Source organism: Chiloscyllium plagiosum, chromosome 17, assembly GCF_004010195.1.
Source record: "Chiloscyllium plagiosum isolate BGI_BamShark_2017 chromosome 17, ASM401019v2, whole genome shotgun sequence".
In the NCBI taxonomy this organism is placed as follows: domain Eukaryota; kingdom Metazoa; phylum Chordata; class Chondrichthyes; order Orectolobiformes; family Hemiscylliidae; genus Chiloscyllium; species Chiloscyllium plagiosum.
Genome location: NC_057726.1, coordinates 51137947 through 51153868, shown reverse-complemented (window position 1 = coordinate 51153868; position 15922 = coordinate 51137947). Strand labels below are relative to the sequence as shown.

Here is a 15922-nt window from a genome sequence, read left to right as displayed (position 1 = left end):
CGCATGAATACGGGTTTTATTACATCTGATGTTAACACATTCCGAGCATGTAAGAGACTTAAATATACACTCTGGTTAGTTGTAGGTTAGATTAGTAGATAGTTGAGTTTTTGTTTTTTTTTCTTTTTCGGTATTTTTTTTCTCTTGTTAAATTTTGGCTATTGTATATTTGATTTAATTGTATATCAATGTTTATATTTGAGAGTTTTGTTTATTTTTGTAAACTTGTAAAAATGTTAAATTTCTAATAAAAATATCTATATAAAAAATAAGATGTAGGGCCTCCAAGTGACCTTCCCAGCTTTGAAAATCCATCTGCCAAATTAATTTGGTGCTTGTACTGCATCTGCTAACTACTAATTGTCAATCCAGGCAAAATTAATGGGAGCTGGCCGTTCCCAACAAGCAGCGGAGTCAGGATCTCTGTTTGACTTCAATGTTGAAGCCCCACCCAAAATGCAAAGACCTATCCTTAATTTCTGCTGAGTATGACTCCAAAAAGGAAGTTTTCTGGAAAAGACTAATAGAGCGGAACAATCCATATTTTTGTTATACATTTTAACCTATCTCAATTTCTGTAATGTTTATAGAAACAGTAGACCATTTTACACTTAGTAACTGGGCAACTCTCTATTTATTCCAAAGCAGTAAATTTATTTTGAGTGGCATTAGGAAAGAAAAGAATTGACCATTTTGCTAATTTAATCAACATTTGCACGAATGTTACAACTGTAGAGTAGTGAGCCTTGATTATCAGTGCATTTCTCCCATCACAGTCATACCAACATGGATATGTTGATGAAGGGCTTGTGCCCGAAACGTGGATTCTCCTGCTCCTCAGATGCTGCCTGACCTGCTGTGCTTTTCCAGCACCATACTCTTGACTTTGATCTCCAGCATCTGCAGTCCTCGCTGTCCCCATGGATATTCTTCTGAATTATCATTTGTTTTAGGCATTTTAATTTCTTTACCTTTTTAATCTATTAACCTCTTAGAGGAACATAACTTCAATCTTTTGAATGTGGTGGACTTTAAAGTGCTTCAGTTACATTTATCTCATTTTCTGCTCATAAATTTTAATTCTGAAAGTTAAAAGAGTTATATACCAGAAGAAATGAATCATAAATTATATTACCATAATATATTTTAAAAGAAAGTCACCTTTTCTGCTGAGTTCATTATTAAAATCATGCTTGTGTTCTACCATAAAGGAAAACAGGTTCCACCACATTCATAAAAATCAGTTTATGATTATTTGATTGTATAAGATGTATTCAAAATGCTAATGTGTGAGTCCTTAAGAATTGTAATGATTGGGATAATATTGTGGGCCTTGAATATTAGCAACAGTGGAAATGTAGTGAACATTTTATCTGATTTTTTGGACTCTGTTTCCTTGTATTGCTCTGATTATTACAGAAAATAAACTCGAGCAAATCTAGGGTTACAATCATAGCAAATACGTGGGATTCTATTTTGACAAATTCTCTCGTCTTAGATCCTGATTCAGATTATCAGAAACAAGACTTCAGTTCAGTTCTCCAAGTTGACATTTGCCTTGCCATACCTGATATTATGCTCCGTCCTACACTGGAAGAAATCCAGTATATTTTGAATAGAGTGTGTGACAGTATTATCAATGTTTCCAAAGGACTATCCATGTGGAGCAAGAGAAGGATGACAACAGTATGTATTGTGGACATTTTAACTCTTGGCTAATCTGTGGTGAGGTTGGATTTATTTTTAAATTGTGGAATTTTTTCAAGCTATTTGTAATTAAATATTTATTCATACATTTTAGGGAATAATGTTGGAACATATTTGAAGTGCTGAAGTGAAAATTTATACGAATTGAAATTTGTGGAGATTTGCTGGTGTAAATGCCAGTATACATGAACTACTCACCTAATTATAAAGTGAGCTAATTAGTAGCCTCAAATAAGCCTCAACTTTTAGTGTGTAATAAGGGTGAAATATAGATCAGGATGCGCCATGAAATCTACCTAAAGAAATACACTGATAAAAATGAAAGAACTGTATCAGCTGACAATTATTTAGAGGGATTGAAATAAATATATCATTTTATTAACAGAAAAAGTCGAATGACCAGAAAATAGCTGAATTACAAAGAAATGATACACAGGATGACTCCTCCATTGATAAATATGAAGGAAACCTTGCAGGTAATTACTAATGGAAGCAGGTAAATATATTGTATCAGAACACAAAAACTGCAGCAAATAACTTGCTGGCTGAAGGCATCAGGTTGGGAAATCTCTCCTTCTTAGGTTCCTCACAATATATATCAATTCAAGTACCAGCTCCAACTTGTATATGACACCATGATTTCACTTTGGAAGTGGATTCTAAAGAACCATAGGTAAAAATTCCTAATTTTTGTCAAAAAAAATCATCAGACTTTAAATTTTCACCGAGAGCAGGACACTGAATTTTCCTTCCCATTGGGTGGACAGAAACACATTGTAAAATTCTGAATAAACTAAGCCAGAATTTCCTATGTTTAAAATGAGTGGATAGAAGTCATAGAGAGCTTGTGCCTGGTTTTCTAACATCCACCCATCAGACTCATACATACGGAACATGATGAGAACCTATCTCAAAGTTTGATCTTATTGTAAAGTCACAGTATCACCTGGGATCTGAAGCCAGATTTGTAACTAAGAAAAATAATTGGATTGTAAACTGATTGTGACTTCATCCCTTTTCCCCTCTTTCTAACTGCTAGAGCTTCTCAGCATGAAGATGATGTGAGTGAAAAACCGAATGACTGTTTAAATAAACGCATAAACTTCATTACATTGTTCAAATAAACAATTTGCCTCCTATGATTGGTTTGGCTGTGCTTGCGTTGTTCTGCCTCTGCTCAAACTTATCTGACCTAGAAACAGCCTGCTTAGTTTTTGGAGTTGTGCCCTTTAAAACCCCCAATGTCTCCTCCATGCGCCCTCATATTGGCCATGTCTCCCATGTATCCTCCTCAACTGCTGATCCAATATTCACTGTGGCCAGAGGTGAAGAGGCACATCCTAGCAATGAAAATCTTTCAGGTGGATATGAAAACGTACATGCCCAGCAAACCAATAGAGTTGTCACTTAAGAACATGATTCATAGTGAAAAAAATGCAGACCTGTAAAACAAACCCCTTAAATGGCCACTAGTTGTATAAACAAACGAGCACCTATTTATTAATGAAATGAAATACAGATAACCCTTCAATAAAAGTAAAGTCACCATAGTCTCTCAGAACCATATGGCTGCTTTCTCATTCCACAGAGGTGCCTTGGGGGGAGTTTAACCTGGGGATCACCATGTCTCAAGTGAGGTTGAGGAGACAGGGCCTTCATTGTAATCTCAGCCAGGAATTGACCCATACTGTTGGCATCATTCTGCACCCCAAAACAAATTGACAGCCAACTGGGCTAACCAACCGCCATCCTTTAATTCTTTCATCCTTTAATCATTCCATACAAACTGTGTACACAACCTTTGGTTGAGATGTATGATTTTACAGCCAAGTATTCATAATGGGCTTAATTGTAAAAGCAAACTCTTGCAACTGTAGAGAATGGAACCTGTGAATCTGACAACAGGCCAGATTTTTCGAAGTTAGGCCAGATGACCTATCAATCAATTTAGTGCAGGAGAAGGTGGCTTTTATTTTCTCTAAGTGAAAACTGCAGACCATTTAATTTACAAATCTAAAACATGTTGGACATACAGGTTAATTCAGCTCATGTCATTAGAATTCCCCTTACAGTTTTCTTTGATTTTAAATGCATGATGGCATCATTCCAAATGGGAAAAGTACTCTAATGTACAATGTTAGTCAATACAATGGTCAACTTAGTTCTGCATGACAGAGCCATATGATCACTCACTGCAATAACAACACATCTAATTTATGATACTTGATGTTGTCATGTTTTAACACTAACTTATCAGAATGTTCCTCACTACTCGGCAGGCTGTCTCCAAGGATCCCAAGCTTTGAAACAAGGCAGGTTTTCCAAAGCCTTTCAAATCCTCCCCCCATCCTCGACCTGTTGAAAATACAGGTAAACAGAGGTCACCTATTTTTGTGAATGCTAACCCTGATGCCAAAGGATGCGCAAGTAGGATTATGACTGATTCCTAACCTGAACCTCGTTCTGCCTGTGATAAGATTATATTACCCAGTTTTATACAGGAAATTTAAACTTCTGAGAAAAATGAAGTTTCGGTGATCCCTGTCCTTTTCCCAACTCTGGGGAAACATGAAAATTCCAGATTATCCAAAATTCCAGATTATTTTAGCTCAGTGCTGTAGCGAGATATCGCTGTGTGTACATAGCAATAGTGATTGCACATCAAAGTAAATTGTTTTAGATGTTTGTTTGTATTTCATGAGTGATATAAGAGACTATAATGTTCATTGTTGAAAAGATACAAATAAAATGTAATGTCTTTCCTCATTTGCAGATGATACTGTGCCAGATTTGATTTTGGCCTACACTCAACCTAACAATTACTACAAGATAATTTCTGAAAACAAGGACATAATTAAGCTAGTTTCTCTCATTTCATCATCTGTCAATTCATTTAGAAAGGTAAAACAATTGCCGTGAGTGATGATCATTTGTTTAAATGCCATTGTATCTAATTGTGCTAGTTGAAACATTGCTTATATTGAATGGGAAACCACCTGATAGGACAATAGGAGAGGGCCATGGTATGAATATTTATAGTCGTAGAGATGTACAGCATGGAAACAGATCCTTCAGTCCAACTCATCCATGCTGACCAGATGTCCTAACTTAATTTAGTCCTATTTGCCAGCATGTGGCCCATATCCCTCTAAACCCTTCCTATTCATGTACCCATCCAGATGCCTTTTAAATGTTGTAATTGTACCAGCCTCTACCACTTCCTCTGGCAGGTCATTCCATACACACACCACCCTTCAATTGAAAATGTTGCCCCTTAGGTCCCTTTTAAATCTTTCCCCTCTCACCATAAAGTTATGCCCTCTAGTTCTGGACTCCACACCCCAGGGGTAAGATCTTGTCTATTTACCCTATCCGTGCCCCTCATGATTTTATAAATCTCTATAAGGTCACCCCTCCGCTCATTTGCTCGATATGTTTAGGTTTGAATGGAGATTGTTGAAATCAGCAGATACAAGTTGATTAAAGTTAAACACAGAAGTGTTTTGTTTTGATTGGAAGAATAAGGAGAGACAGTGCTAACAGTATACTTTTAAAGGTATTGCAGGAATCTGATGGATATGCATGTAAAAGACTTTGGCAGTGACAGGATAAGTTGAGTAGGCATTGAAATATTCACATGGGATCCTTAGCTTTATAACTGGAAGCACAGGCTGCAAAGGAAGTGTTAGACTGAGCATTCATAAAACACCAGTTAGGTATTCTGTAGAATTGACGTTACCAGATTTAAGAAGATATCTCAGAGAGGATGTAAATGAGATTTAACAGAATTATATAGACAACAAACTATTACATGGCTGGACATCTGAAATTGGTGAGATGACATCTGGATTACTGTGCACAGTAGTGGTTACCATATTAACAGAAGGAGTTTCATACATTGGAAGCTATTTAGAAAAGGTTTACAAGTCCTTCACCATGATTTTGTTACTCATGCTCACCTGGATTCTGCTTCTTTGTCATTGGAGGAGTTTTTGGGTGTGACGTGATGCAAATCTTTGTACTAAACTACTCTCTATACTTCAGTGTTTTTGTTTTTCCATTCAAGGATTGCTTTGTGTAAATCCAGGCTAGACTTGCTTGATTTCTTTATGTCTTCTTTGATGATGTTCACGGCCACTTCAGCCTTTCCTATTGCCTAAGGGTAGTGTGGAATGATGTATAATGTTGAATATCCCAAACCTTTTAAGCAGTTGAATTCAGAATAGCGTAATGGCTAAAATGTGCTTTCAGGCATTTGGCAATCTCATCAGTAGTCATTGCAGTCATCTGGTCCATTTCAAGTAGTCAAAATTTCCTGTAGTCTTTGCTGACAAGGTAGTCAATTCCTGTGAGAATGAAGAGGTCTACTTACATCTTCATCCATGGTCTGTCTAGGATGTAATATGTCATTTGCAGTTCTCCAACCTGCTTAACTTGGTACTTATTACTGACACTGCACTGGCTGGTGCACTTGTTGGTTTTGTTGGTCATGTTTGATCAGTAGAACAGATCTCTTGCCTTCCTCAGACTTGATTTTATTTCTTGTTGTCTTGTATGCTGCAATTCAGTTTCTGCCCTCTCAACACCTTTGTGTGTTGACTCAACTTCCTTTGTACAATACGCAATCTTGGGCTGTCAGTTCATTTCTGTAAGTGTGAAGATCTGTGTCTCCTGAAGACAAACCAGGATTTAATGAGGATATTGATGCTTTCATTCACCTTCACTTGTCAGCAACCCTCCTTCACATGTTGGGTGGTGAAGAGTTTTGTCTTTGCAAGTTGTAGTAAAATTCCTTTGATGGTTGGCATGGGGTGGCCCGAGTCTCTTCAAAGCTTTGTTTACATCCTTGGGGACAATGCATACACCCAGCTTTTCAGGTTGTTTCACTACAAACATTTTGCTTGTAATCCATGCTGTAGCAGTTGTCACTTCCTTGACAGCTTTCTTTCCTGGCTCTTCAATTTTGTCTTTCAGGCTAGCTCTGAGAGCAGCTCTAAATTTCCTTAGCAGACATCTAATTGGTCCTAAACTCTTACCTACTTTAAGGTGATCTTCTGCAGGAAGATACCCTAACCCTGTTAAAGTGTAACACTGTTGTAAATTAATGTAACATTATTGTACTCCTGTAGAATTTGTACCATGCCTAATAATTTAGAATGCTGTAACATTGCAAATTTCTTTTGGCATTTTGAGGGTTACTAGTCTAAGCTCCAGACATTTTCTGGCTGATGTCAGTAGCTTTTGTTTGCCATCAATGATGTCAAACTCCATAACTTTGCCCCTGTCATTACATTGGGCTCTTAGAGTAATCTATCTTCTCAACACAAGTATGGTGCCATCATATTGCCTGACCTTACTTCTGAGGTTTTCATTTTTAGATTGCTATGTTAGGCTACTTCGCACAGGACTGTGAAGATCATGATATTGCCATGATGCACCAGTGTTCATCTGATACTTTTTATGAGACTGTTGTTCTTCTAAAAGTCATCATTCATCAACCTGACTGAACCAACCTGTTGAATCATGTAGAGTGATTCATCAGAATGTTCAGCTGGTATCTTTCCAAAGATCAAATCTCTCTGAACTCTCTCTACAAGACCTACATTTTGTGCATTCTTCTAGCCATACACCTGTGTGCAAAATTATTTGTAATGTGAGCAATGCTTTTCCCACACAGCGCATAATCTCTTATCGCTAAGAAGGCTAATGGAAGACTTTATCACAAAAAGAATTGAGCACAGGAATAGCGAAGTCTTACTGTATAGGAGCTTGATTAACTACACCTGGAATACACTGCGCAGTTTTGATCTCCTTACCTAAGGAACGATATTGTTGCCACAGAAGAAGTGCAATAAAGTTTCACCATATTTTTTCCCAGGACAGCAGGACAGTCTTATGAAGAGAGATTGAGCAAACTGGCTTGTATTCTAGTCAATTTTGAAGACTGAGAGGTAACCTCATTGAAATTAAGAAAGTGCTTAAGGAGATGCTGGGAAGATGTTACTCCTGATTGGGGAAATCTAAAAATTGGGGAATGCAATTTAAAAATAAGGGGAATTTCACTTAGGACTGAGATAGGGAGAATATATTTTACCCTGATGGTAATGAATCTTTGGATTTCTATACCCCAGAGGACCATGGATGCTCAGTCTTTGAGTATATTTAAAATAGATGTTGATCAAGTTTTGATATTAGTGATGTAAAAGATAAAGAGGTTAGTATGAATAAAAGGCATTAACTTGAGAATAAAACATGTCTTCAAAGTCTGCTTGTTTTTCTGTTTTTCTGATAGATTTAGGGTGATGTGCATTTTGAAAAAGTCTTTTCCCACCAGTGTTAAGAGTGTTTTAGTTTGAGTAGATCCAACAAAATTTCATAATTTTGCCGTCACACTTGGAAATGCCACCAGTTCTACATCACGTCATCTTTCATTTCGGCTGATGCTGAGAGAGAGGGAGAGAAAGCAATTGTGTTTTATTCAGTGTTTCGGCTGTGGCTTGTTTCTTTGTTATTTTTCAATTGTTATATCTGCATCACAGCTCTGAATATTCCTTTATTTGTCTATTGACAGCTATATTTTTTTTCTAATTGCTCTTCAACACTATCTCAGCTGCACTTCTAACACCATCTTTTGCACTCTCATTAAAACTGTCTGTCCCTTAGTGTGATTTCATTGAAACTGATTCGGAGATGCCGGTGTTGGACTGGGGTGTACAAAGTTAAAAATCACACAACACCAGGTTAAAAATCACACAACACCAGGTTATAGTCCAACAGGTTTAATTGGAAGCATTAGCTTTCGGAGGACAATAACCTGATGAAGGAGCGTCGCTCCTAAAGCTAGTGCTTCCAATTAAACCTGTTGGGCTATAACCTGGTGTTGTGTGATTTTTAACTTAATTGAAACTGGCTGCAAAGTGGAAATCCTCTTGTCAGTGTCTCATTGTAAAGATCACATGAATGTGACAAGACATGTTAGTACAGATTGCATTTCTATCCCAGACGTTGTTTTTTTTTAATGTAGTAGAGAATAATCAGAGGAGACTTGATATAAATGTTCAAAATCATGAAGAGTTTTGATTGTATAAAAAACTGCTTACACATGTAAGCAACTGCTTACACCCAGTTGCAGAGGGTCAGTTACCAATATGAACATAGTCAAAGTATTTGGCTAAGGTGGTGAAGTGAGGAGGAATACATTTAGGCTGTAAGCTCATATTTTCTGGAATGCACTGCCTGAAAGGGTGTTATAAGCAGATTCAGAGATGACATTGATAAGGAAATTACATAAAAATGTGTAAAGGAAACATTTAGAGCACTATAGGGAAAGATAGTGGAATGCAACTTATTGAATAAGTCTTTCAAAAGGCCAGAATAAGCAGATATGTTTCGCCTTCTCCTGTGCTGTATCATTGAATGATTGTACAAAAATAGTAAAATCATTGTAATTTTCTCAACCTTTCAATGCACTTAGATTCTCAATATTTTGATTTTATTGTTCCCATCCTAGGGTTTACAAGAAATTCTCGAAACGTTCAACAAGTACAGTCACCTCTGGAGAGAAGACCGTGAAAACACTCTTGCAAAGTTTATAGAAGGTTCCCCTTCATTGTCTGCGTTTGAATTCCAAGTCAAGTTCTATCACAACCTGCAAATCCAAATTCAAGCTGAACCTCGGGTGATGTATCTGGGTGCTCTTGCATTGTGTTCAGGTATTTGCTTCAAGATTATGAGATTATATTCTGTGATGTTTGGGGGAAAAGAAATTAAAGGAGATTTTTAAAAAATTAGATAAAATTATTAATATCTTAAGAACATATTTAAATATCCAACATTTGTTCAAATTGCAATTTTATTTGAAGTCACTCGAAGTATGACAATTAAATTGATGTTTAGCTTGGTGTTGATTTGGTCTGTACAAGAATAATAATGCCTACACTTTTTTTAAACATTTACTATGAAGGTGTCACAAGAAATAGGAGTAGGATTGGACCAAGTGGGTTCATCTGAACTCCTCAGTATTTCCATGGATTATGGCCTGATTTTGCAGCATACTTAGCACATCAAATGACTTGTTTAAGTATTGACTCATCCAATTTGCGTAAAAAATGAAAATTTGATGTGGTCTTGGTATGACAGCAGGATGTGGCTGTGCGTAGGTTTAACTTGTGAAGTACCATAACCACAACAATGGCTAACCTATACAGGTCTGTAAGAATGATTCAATGAATCCCCCGGGCCTTTGAGAACTCTGACTGAATGATGCTCACTTGATTACGAGATTCCATTTTGGGTTCAAGTATATATTGAATGCTTTTAGTACAGTTTCAAAATCTGCATCTGCAAATTTTGGCAAGTGCATCTCTCTTGTATAGATAATTCTGCTTCCCTGCTTAGATCTTACACATGACTGATGTAATTGTTCCATAATAAGACATATCGCTATCTCATGACCATCACAATTACTTCACAACCAGTGACTCACTACCTGCAGATCCTAAAGTATGCTCTAAATTAGGTGCAATATCAATTTTGGATCTTGTGGCTGCATCTGTGTAATTGAGTGACAGTGTTACAACATTATCAATCTTTTCTTCCTCTTCTACTTCCTACTTGTGCCTGGCCATTTCGGAGTTCTTGGATATCTGATAAAAAGAAGAGAACAAGGATTGGGTTGTGCTGAGGGGTTGGGAAGGAATTTTAAAAAGTACATGCTTAGACCATCTGTGTGTTACTGTTTATGTGTGGAGTCCAAGTTGCTTTGGCACTTTTTATTTATATATTGTAGAAAGTGTTAGGTGAGGATCCAATATTCTTTCTGACTTATAGCTGACCAGGAACCACTTGCACTCTTAATCAGTGTCCTGGGTGTGTGTTGAAACATTTGCATGTTGCAACTCAATTTGTTTGGCAACATTATGAAGAACCTGCTTGGCCATCAAATTTTGTAGCTGGACATGAGCCCAGAGTTTCTATTCATTGGTAGGGACACCAACTTTTCCATTCCTGCTTAGACAATTTACAGCTTATAAGTTTGAATGGTATGATATGGAGGAATTGAATTGAGTTTGAATTGAGTTGAATTTATTATCACGTGTACCGAGGCACAGTGAAAAACTTTGTCATGTGAGCAGTGCAGTCAGATCACATAGTTAATTAGCATAGATCAATAAATAATAGGTAAACAGTGGCAAAAACAAAAACACAGGCAAATGCTGAAGAGTTTGTCGGTCCATTCAGTATTCTAATAACAGGAGGGTAGAAACTGTTTCAAAACTGGCTGGTGCGTGGGTTCAGGCTTCTGTACCTTCTCCCCAGTGGTAGAGGTTGTAAGGGTGCCAGGATGGGATAGACCTTTGAGAATGCTGACGGCCTTTCCTTGACAGCAACCCTGAATTCTAAAGATGGGAGATTGGCCTTTGTGATTGTCCGGGCTGAGTTCAGCACTCTCTTTAACCGTCTTCAATCTTGAATGGTACAGTTGCCATACCAGGTAGTGATACATCCAGACAGAATGCTCTCGATGGCGCAGCTATAAAAGTTGACAAGGGTATTCACCGTCATGCCAAATTTCCTCAGCTGCCTGAGGAAGAAGAGACATTGTTGGGCCTTTGAAACCAGTGCATCCCCATGAAGAGTCCAACAAAGCTTGTTGTTGATGATCACTCCTAGGAGCTTGACACTCTTCACTCGTTCCACCTCTGTGCTGTTAGGAAATTGTGAAAGGTAAAATTTGATGGGTGCATGCCATCATCTTTGATGGTTTCCATTGGTTATGGCTCTGTTTCTACCATTCCAAATGATGATGCCCACCTCCATGGGAATACAGGTTTATAGCCAATACTCTACCATCAAAGTAGGTTCTGCTGCAATTGTGCACCACTTTGCCCTGCCAGAAAAGGGCATGTGTGTTGGTTCGTGTGATGGGATCTGTGTGAAGTGACTTTCTGAGTTCAATAGCTGACAGTCTGTGCAAGCTGAGAAATGGGTCTTAGGTTTGTAGCAGTGTTACATGTGTGAGGAAAACAATGAATGAGAGATATGATTCTTAGATAGCAAAGGTTGTTGATTGATGATCAAAGTAAGAAGACAGTGAATTGAACAATGTGTGAGGCTTATGGTGCATTGCAATGTTATTTGAAATTTAATTTACTCACATTGATTAAGCAAGTGAGGACACTGAGCTTCTTTTGGCACTGCGTCCAGATCCTTGGGGCTACACTGTTAGTGACAGCTTCGCTGCTAATGGCTTCAGATCATTTGTCTTAATGATCTTCAGGTCCCCTATGAATGCAGGGTCTCTCTCCTCCTGATTATCTCCTACATCTCCTTCAGTTCTGCATCCAAGAGCTTTGAAGCATACCCTCTGTCCTATTGTGGCATTATTCAATGTTCACATTGCTCAGCACTCAGATGCTTCCAGCACTGGCTGTAACATAATATGTCTCCCCTTTAAAAGATGCAGGTGGACATAAAGTATTTCAAGCTAGATTTATGTGGTGCAAGCTTTTCATACAGCTACCAGGCTAAGGCATGCAACCACTCAGCAATGTGTTTGAAACCTGTTCTTGGGGAACATACAATTTTGCTGCCAGAAGCTTAACGTAGAAGTATAAAAATAATGTGGAGATACCAGTGTTGGACTGGGTGGACAAAGTTAAAAATCACACAACGCCAGGTTATAGTCCAACAGGTTTATTAGGAAGTACTAGCTTTCAGAGTGCTGCTCCTTTGTCAGGTAGCTAGTGGAGCAGGATCATTAGGACACAGAATTTATAGCAAAAGATCTTTTCACATAAATTGTGTGTCTTACAATCCTGCTCCACCTGACGAAAGAGCAGTGCTCTGAAAGCTAGTACATCCAAATAAACCTGTTGGACTATAACCTGGCGTTGTGTGATTTTTACCTATAAAAATAATGACAGAACATATGACTTTAAAGTGAATCAATAATAATGCCTCTGTGACCTAGTCCAATGATCCCCTTTTCGTCTCACACTGCTTAACCTGGAGAGTGCATACAGTCTGACACACCATGCTAAACACCATAGGACATTGGCTACAAGATCACATTGCCATTCATAGTATTTATAGAAACCTATCTCATTGACTTTTCTGTGGTGTTTGAACCCTGCCATGTCTTTGGAAATACCATGACGATCCATTGCTTGTGGCCGTGGACATATCGCATATGGTGATCCCTCTGCTGTAAGTATTTAGAGATTCTGTAATAATCAAATTTTGTTACTTTATTGGTATGTATATTTACTTAAACAGATGATTTGAAGTTAGCCTTGGCTGAAGAAAGTAGAGCCTGGATGATTGGATATTCTCATCACTGCAATGAAAAATATAAAACAAATCTGGATAATATAGTGGGCTTTGTAGAAGAGACTTCAAAGAAGCTAAATTGCTCAGTGAATGATATGGATGATATAAGAATTATCACGGGTTCTTTAAAAGATATCCGGGAGAAACAGATTGACATCGATTTACAGATTGGACCCATTGAGGTAGGTGTACATTCAACCTTTGTTTGAAGAGCTCATCAGAATCGTATTTCTTCTCAGTAGTTTTAAGTAATGATCCAAAAAGGTTGCAAACTTCTCAATGCCATCTAGACTTTTCACCCCCTGGAGTAAATGCCCTGGCCTAACTCGCTGGGTGAAATCTCTATGAAAGTGAGTTGTTCTGAGAGAGTATTTATGTGAAAGAAAATTTGCAAGTTTGAACCAGTTCCTTGTGACTGTAGTGTCCATAACATTTATCTACCCATATTTCTGACAGCAGGGATTGTTCTAAGGCAGGTGCTAATGGACTGTGGGCAATTTTGTTTATAGTTTACCCATATTTATGCTTGATCTTCAGTTGTTTTATGCTAATATTGGTCAAGAAAGTTTAGAAAGTGTTCTGCATTCTGTGGCTTTCCTCCTTTTGATGAAGACAGAATTAGACTGTATTTTCAAACTCTATTAGAATTAGCTTTATTGTCAAATGTACTCATGAGTACAGAGAAAAGTTTACAAGTCGCCACCATACAGTGCCATCTTACGTACAAATGTACTTAGATACAGATTCTTAGGAAGAAAATCAGAAAGTAAAGAAATAAAAAGTCCAGCATTACAGACCTTGGTGCTCTCTTAGGTATAAAAGTACAAAATCATAGGAAACAATTATAAAAATAAAGAAATGAAAAGTCCAGAACAACAGCCTTTCCAACTCAGTCCATGCCAGTACCTAACCTCCAGACCATGCTGAGCTTTATCTTGATGGTCTCAAGGCCAGGAGAAAGTCTTGGATTCACCTTGAGTCCAGGAGTCTGCGCTGAGGCTGGGAGTTTGTGTTGAGTCCAGGAGTCCGCGCTGAGGCCAAGAGTCTGCGCTGAGGCCAGGAGTCCGCGCTAGGGCCGGGGGTCTGTGCTGAGGCTGGAGTCCGCGCTGAGGCCAGGAGTCTGCTCTGAGGCCAGGAGTCTGAACTGAGGCCAGGAGTCTGCACTGAGGCCAGGAGTCTGCGCTGAGGCCAGGAGTCAGCACTGAGGTCAGGAGTCTGCGCTGAGGCCGGGAGTCTGCACTGAGGCCAGGATACCACGCTGAGGCCAAAAGTCCGCGCTAAGGCCAGGAGTCCGTGCTGAGGCCGGGGGTCTGCACTGAGACTGGGAATCTGTGCTGAGGCCGGGAGTACGCGCTGAGGCTGGGAGTTTGCACTGAGGCTGGGAGTCCGCACTGAGGCTGGGAGTCTGCGCTGAGGCCAGGAGTCTGCGCTGAGGCTGGGAGTCCGCGCTGAGTCCAAGAGCCAGTGTTGAAGCTGGGAGTCTGCACTGAGGCCGGGAGTCCGCACTGACGCCGGGAGTCTGCACTGAGGCCAGGAGTCTGCGATGAGGCCTGGAGTACGCGCTGAGGCTGGGAGTCTGCGATGAGGCCGGGTCTGCGCTGAGGCCGGGAGTCTGCGATGAGGCCAGGAGTCTGCACTGAGGCCAGGAGTCTGCACTGAGGCCAGGAGTCTGCGCAGAGGCCAAGAGTCCGCGCTAAGGCCAGGAGTCCGTGCTGAGGCCGGGGGTCTGCACTGAGACTGGGAGACTGCGCTGAGGCCGGGAGTACGCGCTGGGGCTGGGAGTTTGCACTGAGGCCGGGAATCCGCACTGAGGCTGGGAGTCTGCACTGAGGCTGGGAGTCTGCGCTGAGGCCGGGAGTCTGCGCTGAGGCTGGGAGTCCGCTCTGAGTCCAGGAGCCCGTGTTGAAGCTGGGAGTCCGCACTGACGCCGGGAGTCTGCGCTGAGGCCGGGAGTCTGCGCTGAGGCCGGGAGTCTGCGATGAGGCCTGGAGTACGCGCTGAGGCTGGGAGTCTGCGATGAGGCCGGGAGTCTGCGATGAGGCCGGGTCTGCGCTGAGGCCGGGAGTCTGCGCTGAGGCCAGAAGTCTGCGATGAGGCCGGGAGTCTACGATGAGACCGTGAGTCTGTGATGAGGCCTGGAGTCTGCGATGAGGCCTGGAGTCTGCGATGAGGCCTGGAGTCTGCCCTGAGGCTGGGAGTCTGTGATGAGGCCGGGAGTCCACACTGAGGCATGGAGTCTGTGATGAGGCCAGGAGTCCGCGCTGAGGCTGGGAATCTGTGATGAGGCCGGGAGTCTGTGATGAGGCCGGGAGTCCACGCTGAGGCCGGGAGTCTGTGATGAGGCCGGGAGTCTGCGATGAGGCCGGGAGTCCGCGCTGAGGACGGGAGTGTGTGATGAGGCCGGGAGTCCGCGCTGAGGCTGGGAGTCTGTGATGAGGCTGGGAGTCTGTGATGAGGCCGGGAGTCTGTGATGAGGCCGGGAGTCCGCGCTGAGGCTGGGAGTCTGTGATGAGGCCAGGAGTCTGCACTGAGGCCGGGAGTCTGTGATGAGGCCAGGAGTCCGCACTGAGGCCGGGATTCTGTGATGAGGCCGGGAGTCTGTGCTGAGGCCGGGAATCTGTGATGAGGCCGGGAGTCCGCGCTGAGGCTGTGAGTCTGTGATGAGGCCGGGAGTCCGCGCTGAGGCTGGGAGTCTGTGATGAGGCCGGGAGTCTGTGATGAGGCCGGGAGTCCGCGCTGAGGCTGGGAGTCTGTGATGAGGCCAGGAGTCCGCGCTGAGGCCGGGAGTCTGTGATGAGGCCGGGAGTCTGTGATGAGGCCGGGAGTCCGCGCTGAGGCTGGGAGTCTGTGATGAGGCCAGGAGTCCGCGCTGAGGCCGGGAGTC

At 41.1% G+C, this 15922-nt stretch overlaps 1 protein-coding gene across 1 annotated transcript in view; it reads left to right on the top strand.

Moving 5' to 3' along the window:
* The window catches only part of LOC122558738 (dynein axonemal heavy chain 5-like), a 274642-nt gene that overhangs the window by 83144 nt on the left and 175576 nt on the right, over nucleotides 1-15922 (top strand). Inside the window, exons 21-25 of the mRNA XM_043707530.1 lie at nucleotides 1499-1686; nucleotides 2093-2183; nucleotides 4481-4608; nucleotides 9218-9419; nucleotides 12985-13220. Coding sequence (XP_043563465.1) covers nucleotides 1499-1686; nucleotides 2093-2183; nucleotides 4481-4608; nucleotides 9218-9419; nucleotides 12985-13220 — 845 coding nt within the window. The remainder of the gene's footprint in view (nucleotides 1-1498; nucleotides 1687-2092; nucleotides 2184-4480; nucleotides 4609-9217; nucleotides 9420-12984; nucleotides 13221-15922) is intronic.